The sequence below is a fragment of the Leptinotarsa decemlineata genome, unplaced genomic scaffold (assembly GCF_025532065.1).
Source record: "Leptinotarsa decemlineata unplaced genomic scaffold, Ldec_3_MD MMD2_P_RNA_scaffold_5, whole genome shotgun sequence".
Taxonomy (NCBI): domain Eukaryota; kingdom Metazoa; phylum Arthropoda; class Insecta; order Coleoptera; family Chrysomelidae; genus Leptinotarsa; species Leptinotarsa decemlineata.
In genome coordinates, this window is record NW_027412532.1 from 8473319 (window position 1) to 8486094 (window position 12776).

The 12776-nt window shown below is 36.4% G+C and overlaps 1 protein-coding gene across 2 annotated transcripts in view; it reads left to right on the forward strand.

The window, feature by feature from the left end:
* LOC111508365 (carbohydrate sulfotransferase 5) overlaps window positions 1-12446 on the forward strand; it is a 36145-nt gene extending 23699 nt beyond the window's left edge. The window contains exons 3-4 of one of the 2 annotated variants that reach the window (XR_012464076.1): window positions 7065-8227; window positions 8297-12446. Coding sequence is in view for 1 of the 2 variants with exons in the window: in XM_074169473.1 (XP_074025574.1) it covers window positions 7065-7383 (319 nt within the window). In the remaining variant the exon portion in view is untranslated. Of the gene's footprint in view, window positions 1-7064 lie in introns of both variants that reach the window. The other variant, XM_074169473.1, reaches the window with a different exon arrangement.
* The last annotated feature ends 330 nt before the right edge of the window (window positions 12447-12776 follow it).

The window sequence follows — 12776 nt, forward strand, 5'->3', positions numbered from 1 at the left end:
ATTTCTTCGCTGTGACTCTTTTCAAAGCCTCATGAAAAAGTACTTTGAGATCTGCAAATTTGAACGTGGTGTTATGCTGAGCTACAAAATTCTTCACATCCGCCCATATTAACTGGATGGGATTGAGCTCGCAGTGGTATGGAGGCAGGCGAAGGACAATTTTGTTTTGGCCTGCTGCCATCTCAACGACTATATATTTCTAGTATTCAGCCAGTTTTGGATTTCAAACTTCTTTGAAGACGTTGTCGGAATTTTCTCTAACCGTCGGAAATGATAAGGTGCATTGTCCATTACAATCACAGCATTATCCTCCAAATGGGGTAAAACTTTGGAAAACCACTGTTCGAAAGATTCACTGTTCATTTCTTCGTGATAATCTCCAGTTTTCTTCGACTCGAAACACCACAGCCCTTCAACAACAAACCCATTCTCATTGCCGATGTGACAAATAATAAGCCGTTTTCCTTTACCTGAAATTATGAAAAGGTATGTAAGTAAATAAAACAAATACGAGGGTTACTTTTTATATATTGAGATTGAGGCAGGTCTTAATATAAATATAAGTTAACCTGATGAATTTGTTAATCTGGTGGATAGTCCATCTAGAAAGGCCCTCCTAGATGAGGTCACAGTTTCATCGACCCATACTTTAGGGGTAGTATGACTAGCAGCATTAACCCAGGTTTCATCCATATAATAAATGGTTCTCTATTGTTCCCTATAATATTTATTTTGGTCAAATAAGTACTCTCTCCTCCATAACACAATTTCCTCTCTATCCAATAATAAACTATTGCGCCCTCGTTTTTTCCATACAAAATTCAAATGTTTCAATACTTTATGGAATGTTGACCGCTTAAAAGTTGGCAATAAAACATCTTCATTTATTTCTGTGAGTACTTTGTCTATCGTGGGCATTTCATTTCTGAAAAAGTGCTCATGCACTTTCCTCCTGATTGCATGTTTATAAGCATAATCTATTGATTTTATAATGGTTTGACGATTCTAATTTGTATTCGGTTTGGAAAATGTATGATTTTGTTTATATTCCCGTAAAACATTGTAAATCGAAGCGCAACACACTCCAATTTCATCGGAAACTTTCGATACGACTTCGTCGACAGTCGATGTCTCAATTTCTTCCATCTCTTTCTTGAACACATTTAAAATCACTTCTTTCATCTCAACACTCAAATGTCTTTTTTTGGATCGTTTCCTGGCTGGACTCAGAGGATAGCTCACAGTGTCATCGGCAGTGTCTTTACTGGACATCTTGGAAAACAATTTTAAACAATATACTATAACGCACGTCACACAAACACGCAAACGACTGATTACAACCCTGTGCTGGTACCAAACTCGTACCAAGAAGGCGAATTCACCAATGAACGCTGCCCTTTCCAGCTGACACTGGGCGATCACGTGAACATCACGCTTCGGTTTTGTTTTACTCTATCTTGGATTTGGATAGACTTTAGTAGTATGTTGCTGTATCGCTGCTGTTCGAAAATGTTTTGACAGAATCAGAATCAACGAACTTAAGCGTGCGCAGCGTTATAGAACAGTGCTTTCAAAAAATTGTTCTACAGCGCCATCTAGTGGCGAGTTACAGGAAAATTGATAGCCTAAAAACCTTCTCTATGAAAAATTACTTATACATGTCAAGTTTCATCACGACCGGTTGAGCGATGTAGAAGTTTATCACTCACCAACCAACCAACAAACATTCATTTTTATATATTAGATATAATCGAAAATGGTCTTGGTGTTTATCAAATCCTTATCTAGACTCATTTCCTGAAAAGTTCCAGACGTGGGTTTTACCTTTGAACCGTTAACTTTTTTGTATCCGTACTGTACTGAATGAAATTAATTTATTTGAAATATACGACGAGAAGTTGAGAAATCTTTTGCAAAAGTGAGGTTTAAACAGATCAAAGCATTTGCATCAAATGGAATTAAAAATGGAATTGAGTGCTCAAAAACACTTGAAATGTTGACAAGGGGTGATTGTAATCTGAGTCTCTGCCGTATGTGGGACCTGAACGTCGGTATCCTGTCGAGGGTGACTCCCAGGTATCTTGCTTCGTTGGTCCACGGAATCTCTTGTCCGTTGAAGATGACGTTTCCTTCCTGGTGTACCAGCCTCCGGGTGAACAGTATCGCCTGACTGATTACTTTACTGATTTTCTAAAGGTTGGCCCATTCCTCTAATCTGTCCGCTTGCTGTTGCAAATATCTGGTGATTTGCGCGTGGCTGGTAGATCTCGCCAGTAGAGCTGTGTCGTCCGCGTAGAGTGCCAACTTGTTGAAGTTGTTCTCTGGCTTGGGCACGTTTACTGTATATACCGAAAAGAGGTGTGGGGAAAGAACTGTACATTGTGGGACTCCTGCTTCCAGAAGTCGCATGGTAGAGAGTTCGTGCCCTACTCAGCAACGGCATGGTCGGTCTGCTAGAAAATATTCGATTAGTCTTACCATTTGTTTCGAGTAGCAAAAATGGCTCATTTTGGCTAGAAGTCCGTCGTGCCAAACTCTGTCAAACGCCTTGGAGACGTCTAGGAATATCGCTCCGGTGTGGTATCTTTTGCCCTCGTCTCTATACAAGAACTAACAGATAATACTTCGAGATAATAATACTCTTTATTGACCGTACGACCATAGTAAAAATCAACCAGTAAGTCCACTCCCACTACTTTCATTCACAAATTCACAAAGTTCTCGATGACCTCGAAACGAAGTGCGGAGCAAATTTTGTTCTTGTACCATAGGCGTGCGCTCATACGAGGGTTGCCTTTTATGTTTCGGGATTTGACAACCCTAGTGTTGCAATCTGGCAACTGACAGCTCTATCGTAAAGTTGGACAGTTTTGTGCTTATACGTACTTATTCATTTTGACATACGTGCGCTATTTGTGTTGTTTACAGTAACTTGAAAGATTCATCTCGGCCCAAAAATGGAATAGAATCGTGAACATTTTCGTGCGATTATTTTTCACAACTTTTGACGTGGATTAACTCAACAACAGTGCATGGATGAACTTAATTCAATTTTTGGCGATGAAGCTCCATCAAGGACCAGTGTTTATCGATGGTATGGTGAATGCAATTGTGGTTGTAGTTGACTCCAAGACGAATTTCGTGAAGGTCGTCCAAAATCAGTTATTGTTCCGAAAATTATTGATGCTGTGCACGAACTGATATTGCAAGATCGTCATGTGACCTATCGTGAGATTGAGACAACTTTGGGCATTAGTGGGACCAGCATACATTCAATATTGCATAAACATTTGACTGTCAAACAAATTTGTTCGCGTTGGAACCCACACAATTTGTCAATCGCTCAAAAAAGTCACGTGTCGATTGGTCGAAAAAAATGCTCAAAAAATAAGATCGCGGTGCTTCGAAACACGTCTATGACATCGTGACAAGTGATGAATCGTGGATTTAGGCGTATGAGCCCGAAAGTAAACAGCAGTCGACTGTATGGGTGTTTCAAGATGAGCCAAATCCAACTAAAGTTGTTCGCGCACGAAGCACTTCCAAGCAAATGGTCGCTTGTTTTTTAGGAAAAACTGGACATGTCGCAACCGTACCACTAGAACAACGCAGAACAATCAATTCTGAGTGGTACACAACCACTGTTTGTCAGTTGTCTTCCAAGGAATCAGGAAAACCAGCCGCCGAAGACGGATCACTCTTCACCACGACAATGCTAGCTCTCACACATCGGCTCAAACAACTGCATTTTTGAGCACCCAAAACATCGATTTGATGAGTCATCCGCCGTATAGTCCTGACTTGGCACCGAATAACTTCTTTTTATTCCCACACTTAAAAAACAAACTGACAGGTCAATGTTTTTTGACACCTGAAGAAGCGGTTGCTGTATTCAGAATGCATGTTTTGGAGATACCTCAATCAGAGTGGCAAAAGTGCTTCGACAATTGGTTCAAACGCATGCAAAAGTGTATATATCTGCATGGGGAATATATTGAAAAGCAATAAAGTGGTTTTCGATGATTAATATTTGTTTCTGTTCTCTAATCCCGGAATATAAAAGGCAATCCTCGTATAAAAATGAAATTTAAGGATATTATAGAAGATTTTGTGGTAAGTTACTTATAACTAACTACAAAAACTAAAAACAATAACAACAGCGAATTAACTAAACACAATATAAATTTCCGTCCGTTTATTGTAACTAATCAGATGCCCGTGGGACCGTCGAATCCTTCGATACTACAGCACTGAATGCTTTGGATGAGAATCTCATCCTAAGAACGGTTGAAAGTCCCCGGCAATTCCGACAGATCACGTGATAAGAGAGCCTACTGGTTGTATTATTTATTATTCTACTGTGGTATGACCATGTGGCCTGATACACTACGCCACGGTAATCACATTTGATCGAACCGGGCATGCTTATTTTGGTCTTGGCTTTCATGGGCTCTTCCATTTTTATCGGATGTTCATGTGCTGGGGCGTCCAGAGCGAGCGTCGTCATTCACATCTTCTCGACCTTCTGTGAAAAGCTTGTACCACTTGTAAACAAACTAAACATGATCAACAGCAATCCAAGACTACAGTAATCCAGCACGAGAATTTGAGGACTTTGGTGAAGATTGACCCATCACAAACGGTGCGTGGGATGGCGAAAAAACTGGGCGTGGGCTCCCATGCGGTTGTTGATGGTATTATTAGAACCAGGCAAATACGGCTTTCGTCAACTTCTTCGAATCCCGAGCACACTGAGTTACTGAGATATAACAGTTCAAAGTAGACTCATAAAAACTGACAAAACTTTTGAAATAACCTATATTGAGTTTCGGTATTTTCTCGCAGACTGCATGACTAGATAATTACGAATATGTGTCGCTACGCATTGAGAAGACTAAGGAGTTTAGTGTCGAACGATGTGCTGAGAATTGCATATTTTGGCATGGCTCATTGCCACATAAACTATGGAATACTGATATGGGGTGCTTCCTCACATGCAAGTGAAGTATTCATTATCCAAAAAAGATAGTGAGACATTTAGAAAAAGTTGATTCCAGAACCCATGCTGAACCAATCATTATAAAATGAGTCATACTTACATTACCTTCCATGTTTATTCTAGAAGCAATATTGTTTGTACAAAAAATTAATATAATAGTGGCTCCAGGATTCACAATCATGATACAAAACATAAAGAAATTATCAGGCTACCGTAGATGCATGATAACACAGCCAAACAAACGGAGTTTCTTCCCATAAAAATATATAACACTTTGTCTTGTGAGTGGAAAGACCTTCATATTGAAGTTCGAAGTAAAAAACTCACTTGCCACCCAAGCTTTCTATAAGATTGATATGGTATTCAATTGTCAGTGGTCCTAATATATGTATATACTCACATCGGAAAAGTCTAGGGATATTTTTATAACATACCTACTAAATATCATAAAAATAAATGCATGAGGTCGTTTAATTTCGATTAAATTGGTACACTCGACCACCCTGTAGATTTCTATGGGTTGAACAAAGCCTACAAAAACGATAACTAATCTTTTATCAAGTTTTTTACAAACTGTAGGTTTTCGGCTAAAATGAATAATCTGAAAGTGTCGAGTTTGTACATTCTATGTAGTTCTTGCTCTACAATTAAACTGGAAATATTGTGCTTTAACATGGAACGCCATCACTTACCATTGGCTGAGATGAATAGAGCTGTAGGGCTTCTTCAAGGTGGCATGCGACAAAATGATGTAGCTCTTCGTTTGGGGGTCTCCCAAAGTGTTATCAGTCGATTGTGGCGGCGTTTCCGTGAAACTGGCAGTCCAGCCGAACAACATTCAGGACGAGGACGCGCTACAACTGCAGTTCAAGACCGGTTTTTGGTCTTAACCGCAAGAAGACAACCGACAATCACAGCACCTGAGTTGGTTAACGTGTTGCAGCAGACGCCCCAGGTAACCATTGGTCGTGATACTGTCAGAAATAGACTGCATGAAGCAGATCTCCACAACAGAAGGCCACTTAGATGTCCACCTTTGTCGAGAGGCAATCGCGGTAGAAGATTAGAATGGTGTCAAGAACATCAAAACTGGGATGCAAATGATTGGGCCACAGTTTTGTTTACAGACGAATCCAGATTTGGATTTCATCCAGATTCTCGTCGAGTAAGACTGTGGAGACGACCTGGAAATAATGAACGTTTGAGACACGTCCAGGAAGTCCACACATACAGAGGTGGTACAGTAATGCTATGGGGCGGAATCATGATCGGCGGCAGAACCGATCTCGTTTTCCCAAATCGCTCCCTCACAGCTCGACAGTACCTCGACACCATTCTTCTACCTATCGTCCGTCCATTTGCTGGTGCTGTTGGTGAAAACTTCCACCTAATGCACGATAATGCTCGTCCACATGTCGCGCGTCTAGTGAATGACTGGCTCACCAACGAAGGAGTTGATGTATTGCCATGGCCAGCACAATCGCTGGACCTGAATCCCATTGAGCATGTGTGGGACATGCTTCAACGAAGAATTACTCCGTATATGGGGAACATTCACACAACGTTTCAATTGAGAGAGCTTTTAATCGCTGAATGGGCAAATGTACCTCAACAAGACATTGACAATCTCATTTTGTCGATGCACGATAGATGAAGGGCCGTAATAAACCAGCGTGGAGGTCATACTTTGTACTGATTCCAATTTTTTTTGTATTATGATTTTTTTTCGGGGTGCCAAAGAAGAGCCATATTTTTTTTTAGTTTTGCTTATATGCGCACTCAATATTTTTGACTATTTAATAAGTTTTGTTGTAAGTTACATTCGTTTAATAATCACCCGTCAACTTTTTTTCCCTAAAGCGATCTAAAAAAAAATTATTGCCATTTTTTAAAATATCCCTAGACTTTTCCGATGTGTGTATGTGGGTGTGTGAGTAAGGAATACAACAGATATTGTAATTTGGGGCCAATAAAATTTCTTTCTTTCTTTCCATAAAAAACAAAATTTCCTATATGTCAAAAAAATGTATGATAATACTCAATTCCACCATCCCTTATGTTGCAGAGCATTGAGATACGAAGATTTGTCCCTCAATCCTGAAGAAATTGTTGAAGACTTGTTCGATTTTCTCGGACTGTATTTCCACAGAGACGTCAAAAGATTCATCGACTCGCACACTAGGATCAACGTTGGAGGAGTATCAAGTACTTTCAGAGACTCAAAAAACGCCCCTTTTCATTGGAGGATGGATCTGAACTACACTGAAGTACAATACATCGAGGAAAATTGTGATGAGGCCATGAAACTCTGGGGATACGTCAGATCTAAAAATGCCAGTAGTATGCGTGAGTTCAACCCCTTGACGGCCTATGATATCAAATGAAATGATATTTAAAAATGAATAAATTATCAGGTTCGTTGTGATGATATGTATTTTGACAAACTTAGGATGAATAATAGGGTTTATATTTTTTAATAGTGTTATTTGAAAATCATCATTTTTATGGATGCAGGTAGAACTCATACATTTTTAGTTTCAAATATTGCTGAGAATTAAAGTGGCTCTGATTTCTGCATGATCTACACATCTTTGTATAAAGTAAATTTTTTGAAATTGACTGTTTTCTTCCTTCCTTTGAAAGATTCCCACATTTTTTGTATAAAGATGGAGAAGTAGAAAACCAAAACCTTTCTTTTCCAACAATTAATCTTTCCTAAAAGATACCTCTTTCAGTTTATACTAGAAGTTGTTTTAAAACTATTCTAAAGAGCTTAAGATACTGTTATTGGCCAAATTGTATTCTGAACCACATCAACTAGATTAATTCGTACTTTCCTAGAGCTGAAGATTTGATGGTATTAACTACCAAATATTTCTTTAAACCAAGACTCATTTAGCAGAAATAGTGTGCTAGACAGGACTCCTGACTCATGTCTTTGGGTCATAAGTTCTGACTATAATGGGTGCAAGGATAGTTTGCTACACTGGACGCCCGACTCATGATCTTTGGATCATAAGGTCTCACTATAATGGGTGCAGAGATAGTGTGCAGTACTGGACGCCCGACTCATGATCTTTAGGCATAAGGTCTCACTATAATGGGTGCAGAGATAGTGTGCAGTACTGGACGCCCGACTCATGATCTTTGGGCATAAGGTCTCACTATAATGGGTGCAGAGATAGTGTGCTATACTGGACGCCCGACTCATGGTCTTTGGATCATAAGGTCTCACTATAATGGGTGCAGAGATAGTGTGCAGTACTGGACGCCCGACTGATGCTCTTTGAGCATAAGGTCTCACTATAATGGGTGCAGAGATAGTGTACTAGGCTAATCGCCCGACTCATGATCTTTGGACATAAGGTATCACTATAATGGGTGCAGAGATAGTGTGCTAGACTGGAAGCCCAGCTCATGATTTTTGGGTCATAAGTTCTCAGTATCTGGCTGAGAGAACTACAAACTGCTATGATACTTCCTAGGAGACTCGGGTAGTTATTAAAATAGCACACATAGAGCACGAGACTAATGGTCATAGTTGATAATACCCAGGACACCAAAATAAAAATTGAGAACTGTTGAATCTGGATTCAAACAAAAAACTCTTATTACTCGTGACAAACCAAATCATTGTTTACAATACAATTTTTATAATGTTTTCGAGATGAGGAGGGCTAGAATGTAAAAATCCGCAATCATAAGAGATACAGTGTTGCCTAAATTAGGAAGCAATTGAGCAGTTCAGAGTTTGTTTCAAAATTTAAGAAATTCCGATTATGTTTGATACATCAAACTGATTTTTTTTCCAGTCTGAAATTTGCCGTGGCGAAACAGTTTGAAAACTCGCAACGAGGAAATGTGTTTTTTTTCTGATATCTCCTCAAATAACGGATATCAGTCCTTTTCGAATATCTTCGAAACCATTAGGAATTTTCAAACATTCAAAATGACCTTTAAATACTCTCTGAATTGAGAAACTATTTTCTAAATTTTCCGACTTTGTATCTATGATAAAGTTTCTTCGATTCTAAAGACCTATCGATCCTAAAATTGAAAATGTTGATTTTCGATCACACAGTATTCTCCTATCGATTATTTGATCTCACAAACATCACGAAGTATCTTCAACGAACCTGACTAGATAATTTGAATTGGAAAATTTTCAATCGATTTTTCCAATTCACGCCATTCTTCACTCACTGTGCTGTTACTTAGTTTTAAGATGAATAAGAGCTGTTCCTATTTTTTAAACGAGCAATGATTTTATCGGTGCTACCAGTTCAATAACCTGGGAGACAATATTTTATTTCTTCATTATACTCCTAGTATATTGTTCGTATGATTTAAATATTTTTATCTTGCCCTAACAATAGTTAAAGTGGAATTCTCGAATTGAGATTTCTCCTAAAAAAGTAATCTACATTTTTAGTACTTTCTGATTGAAATGAAGTCTCACATCGTTTAATTATTTTTGAAATCATGTTGATTCAACATGAGGAATTTTATTTCTACAAATATTTATATCGAATAAGGATGTCAAGCTTTAATTTTATATTCTTCAATGTATTCATATATTTTTCCATTGTGTTCTATAGTGAAAACTGTAACATTAATGAGAATATTTTGAGAGTCTATTATACTTTTGTTATATTTACGAATTTTACTAATTATTATTAGAGTAGAATTATTAGTGTTCATGGTAATATTATCACAAACTTAGAGTTGTGTATCAGGTAGCTTTTTTTCTGTACCCACCATTGAAAGATGATAGACTCATGGTTCTGAAGGGGGTTAAAATGCATAAAAATATTACAAAACCTGCTTGAGTGATTATGTTCATATTTTTTCAAGTTTTGATTATAGAGACCCAGAAAAGACAAATATCCTAATTCCGAATTCAGTTACAGATTCTAACCTTCATGATATATTATCTGCTAGAGGATGTCCACTTCTAAATGGTATCACATAATACATTTTTATGCCCTTCAATTTGGAGTTACAAAACAAAAATATTTTATATTTTCACATTCGATTTTAGAATTTTTCAACATAGATCTATGATACATGGCAGACAGAACATTCATCATCCAGAATAATAGGGATTTTTCATGTGAGAGTCCAGAACTGCATCACTCTTTTGACGCAGGTTTCACCAATCGAATTGGCGTCATTGGGAGTTCGTGAAGATCTTTGAGTCTTGAGAAATTTCGACTGAAATGGTAGACCCCATTTCGATGAAATATGCACGTTTTACTTATTCGATTTCTGATTTGCTGTTTTATTGGGAGTATGTTTTTTTGTGACTTTTTTCTGAGTTTCAAACTCCCTCTTTCTGAAAAAATATCGAAAATATAGATTAATAACTTTTCATTCTTATAAATTTTGCCTGCCAAATAAAATGGAATTGAAAAGTGATTTTCGAATTAAACATTAAACTGAATATAAGCTTTTTTCCCACTGAAGTATGCCATTTTATCGACAGAAAAGATGTTATTAGCAATCAATATACTACTATTACAAGATATGTTTATTTTGCTCAAAATGAGTTCCATTTATGTTATGGAATTTGATTCTAGAGAAACTGTATGCAATTTCTTTACAAAAAGGGTCATCAGATATTTATGCAAGGTTCGTTATGGGGATTCATGTAGTCCCTTGATTGTGAAACAAAATAGCTATTTCTTGTTATTTTGGGACTGGTGTGTCTTATCTATAACAAATATGAAAATCAAATCAATACCACCTCATTAATTTGAAAGGAATACAGAATGAAAAGAAACTCAGAAAAAAAAAAGTGTGGACATATTTTACCAAGATACCTGTATCTAGATGAATTTTTAAAAGCCACACAAAATAACAGTCTTTAGCTTTGTGTCAAATCAATTGATGAACTTTAACGATCAAATGAAACTGATACTGAAAAAAATTGATTTTCATATTTTAACTTTCAATGTTAGATTTGTAACTCTATAACTGAAAATTATTTTTTGAAACAATTGACATTATTTTGTTTGATTATATGCATGTACTTATAGAAAGTATAACAAAATTTGAAAATTTATCTTTTGTTATGTTGAAACCAATTTTCCATGTCTCACACATGTTGATTTGAGTTCCTTTTTAAAATCTAGACAACCCCTTCAAACTACTATGAATTTCTGAGAGTAATCAAATGGTGAACATGAAAAATAGCTTCCTGCGAACGTCAATTTGTCTGCGACCACTCTTTGTGATAACACAAGATTTTTGTTCAAATTGATGTCACAAAATAAATTATTCTTCTGAATTTGCTCAATTGCACATATTTTCGATACACCACATTTCGTTGTTTTGTTGGTCTCCCTATTACAGTCAATTGTTTCGGTGAATTTAATTGAAAATAGGGATTTGAACGATTATATCAGTAGAAGCATATCTTGAACCTAATTAATACTTAAATTTATGATAGAACTGATAATAGGAGTGTGCCTTTGAACAAAAATAAAAATAGGCATCAAATGCAGCACTGTGAAATTGAATTATTAGCAAGCTTCTCACACACAAGTTTGAAAATGTCCAACCGAATTTTTGACCGTGTTATAAACGCAAACCACTTGAAGAGCCTACGCATCTAAAATCACACACCACAATCACATTTTGGGCTTCCAGTGATAGATATTTTCTAATTTTGAAGGATGTTTTTAGTATTCAACCGCTTGGGCTGTGCAAATTTGAATTTGGCTTTCGAGAAAATTACAGTAATTGAGAAATATCTGGAGCTACACAATTGTTTTTCTAAATTGCTTGTCAATTCAAGAACACGAGAAACACCCTCTCTTCAGATATTTACAGAATTATGATATATTTAAATTTCTTTATATTATTGTAGCAGTGAAAAACTTATATTGATTTTATAGTTTTGAGTATGTTTAAAGATTTGTCTGATTCACTACCTGTTGAGGGGAATAAGTATTTATAAATAATTGCAATGCCAGAATCCTTAATCAAGAATATTCTTACAAGAGAATTTTGGGAATTAGGTGACTATCCTCTCACAAAAGATGGTGGATCAGGACAAAATATTTTGACACATACTACATTTGTATAGAAATAAATTCATTTGTTGCAATAGGGCGTCATACAGTTCTGAAAATATAATAATTGGTTGTTTTTGAGTTCAAATACATTTTTCAAGTATATATTCATGCCTTACTTTTTGTAGAAGGGTTCAAAGTGAATGAGTTGATGTTATTTTTAAGGAACTTTAACATTTCCAGAATTTTATGATGAACCTTTGTAGTTTTCAAAATATTATTTTTATGTATTTCGAAGTGTAAGGAATAACTAGTGTATTATAATTTGTGATTTTTATTTATTTTACATACTTATTTACATAGTTTTTATGTAGGCCCAAGGTTATTGTATTTGTATTATTGGAAAATAATGAATAAAGTTATAGAATATGGATATGTTTTTCAATGGTTATTTGTAATGGAAAAAACAAGAATTTGTGTATTCAACGATCAATAAAATAACAATTTTTGTACTTGTATGTTGAACTTTATTGTGTTTGGAAAATTAATTCGGTTAAAATAATGTACACAACTTTTCAGTGACACTCATCAAATTGAAAGAAGGAACTTAGATGATTCCTAAAACATCTAAATGTGTTTGTTTCATTCAAAAATTTTTTTCAACCGCCTCTCTGCTTTGCCTTCTGGTTTCTCTGACTGAAAAACATTGCGATGTTGAGAAATTCACTCAAAATGACGACCATCAACAATTTCAAATATGA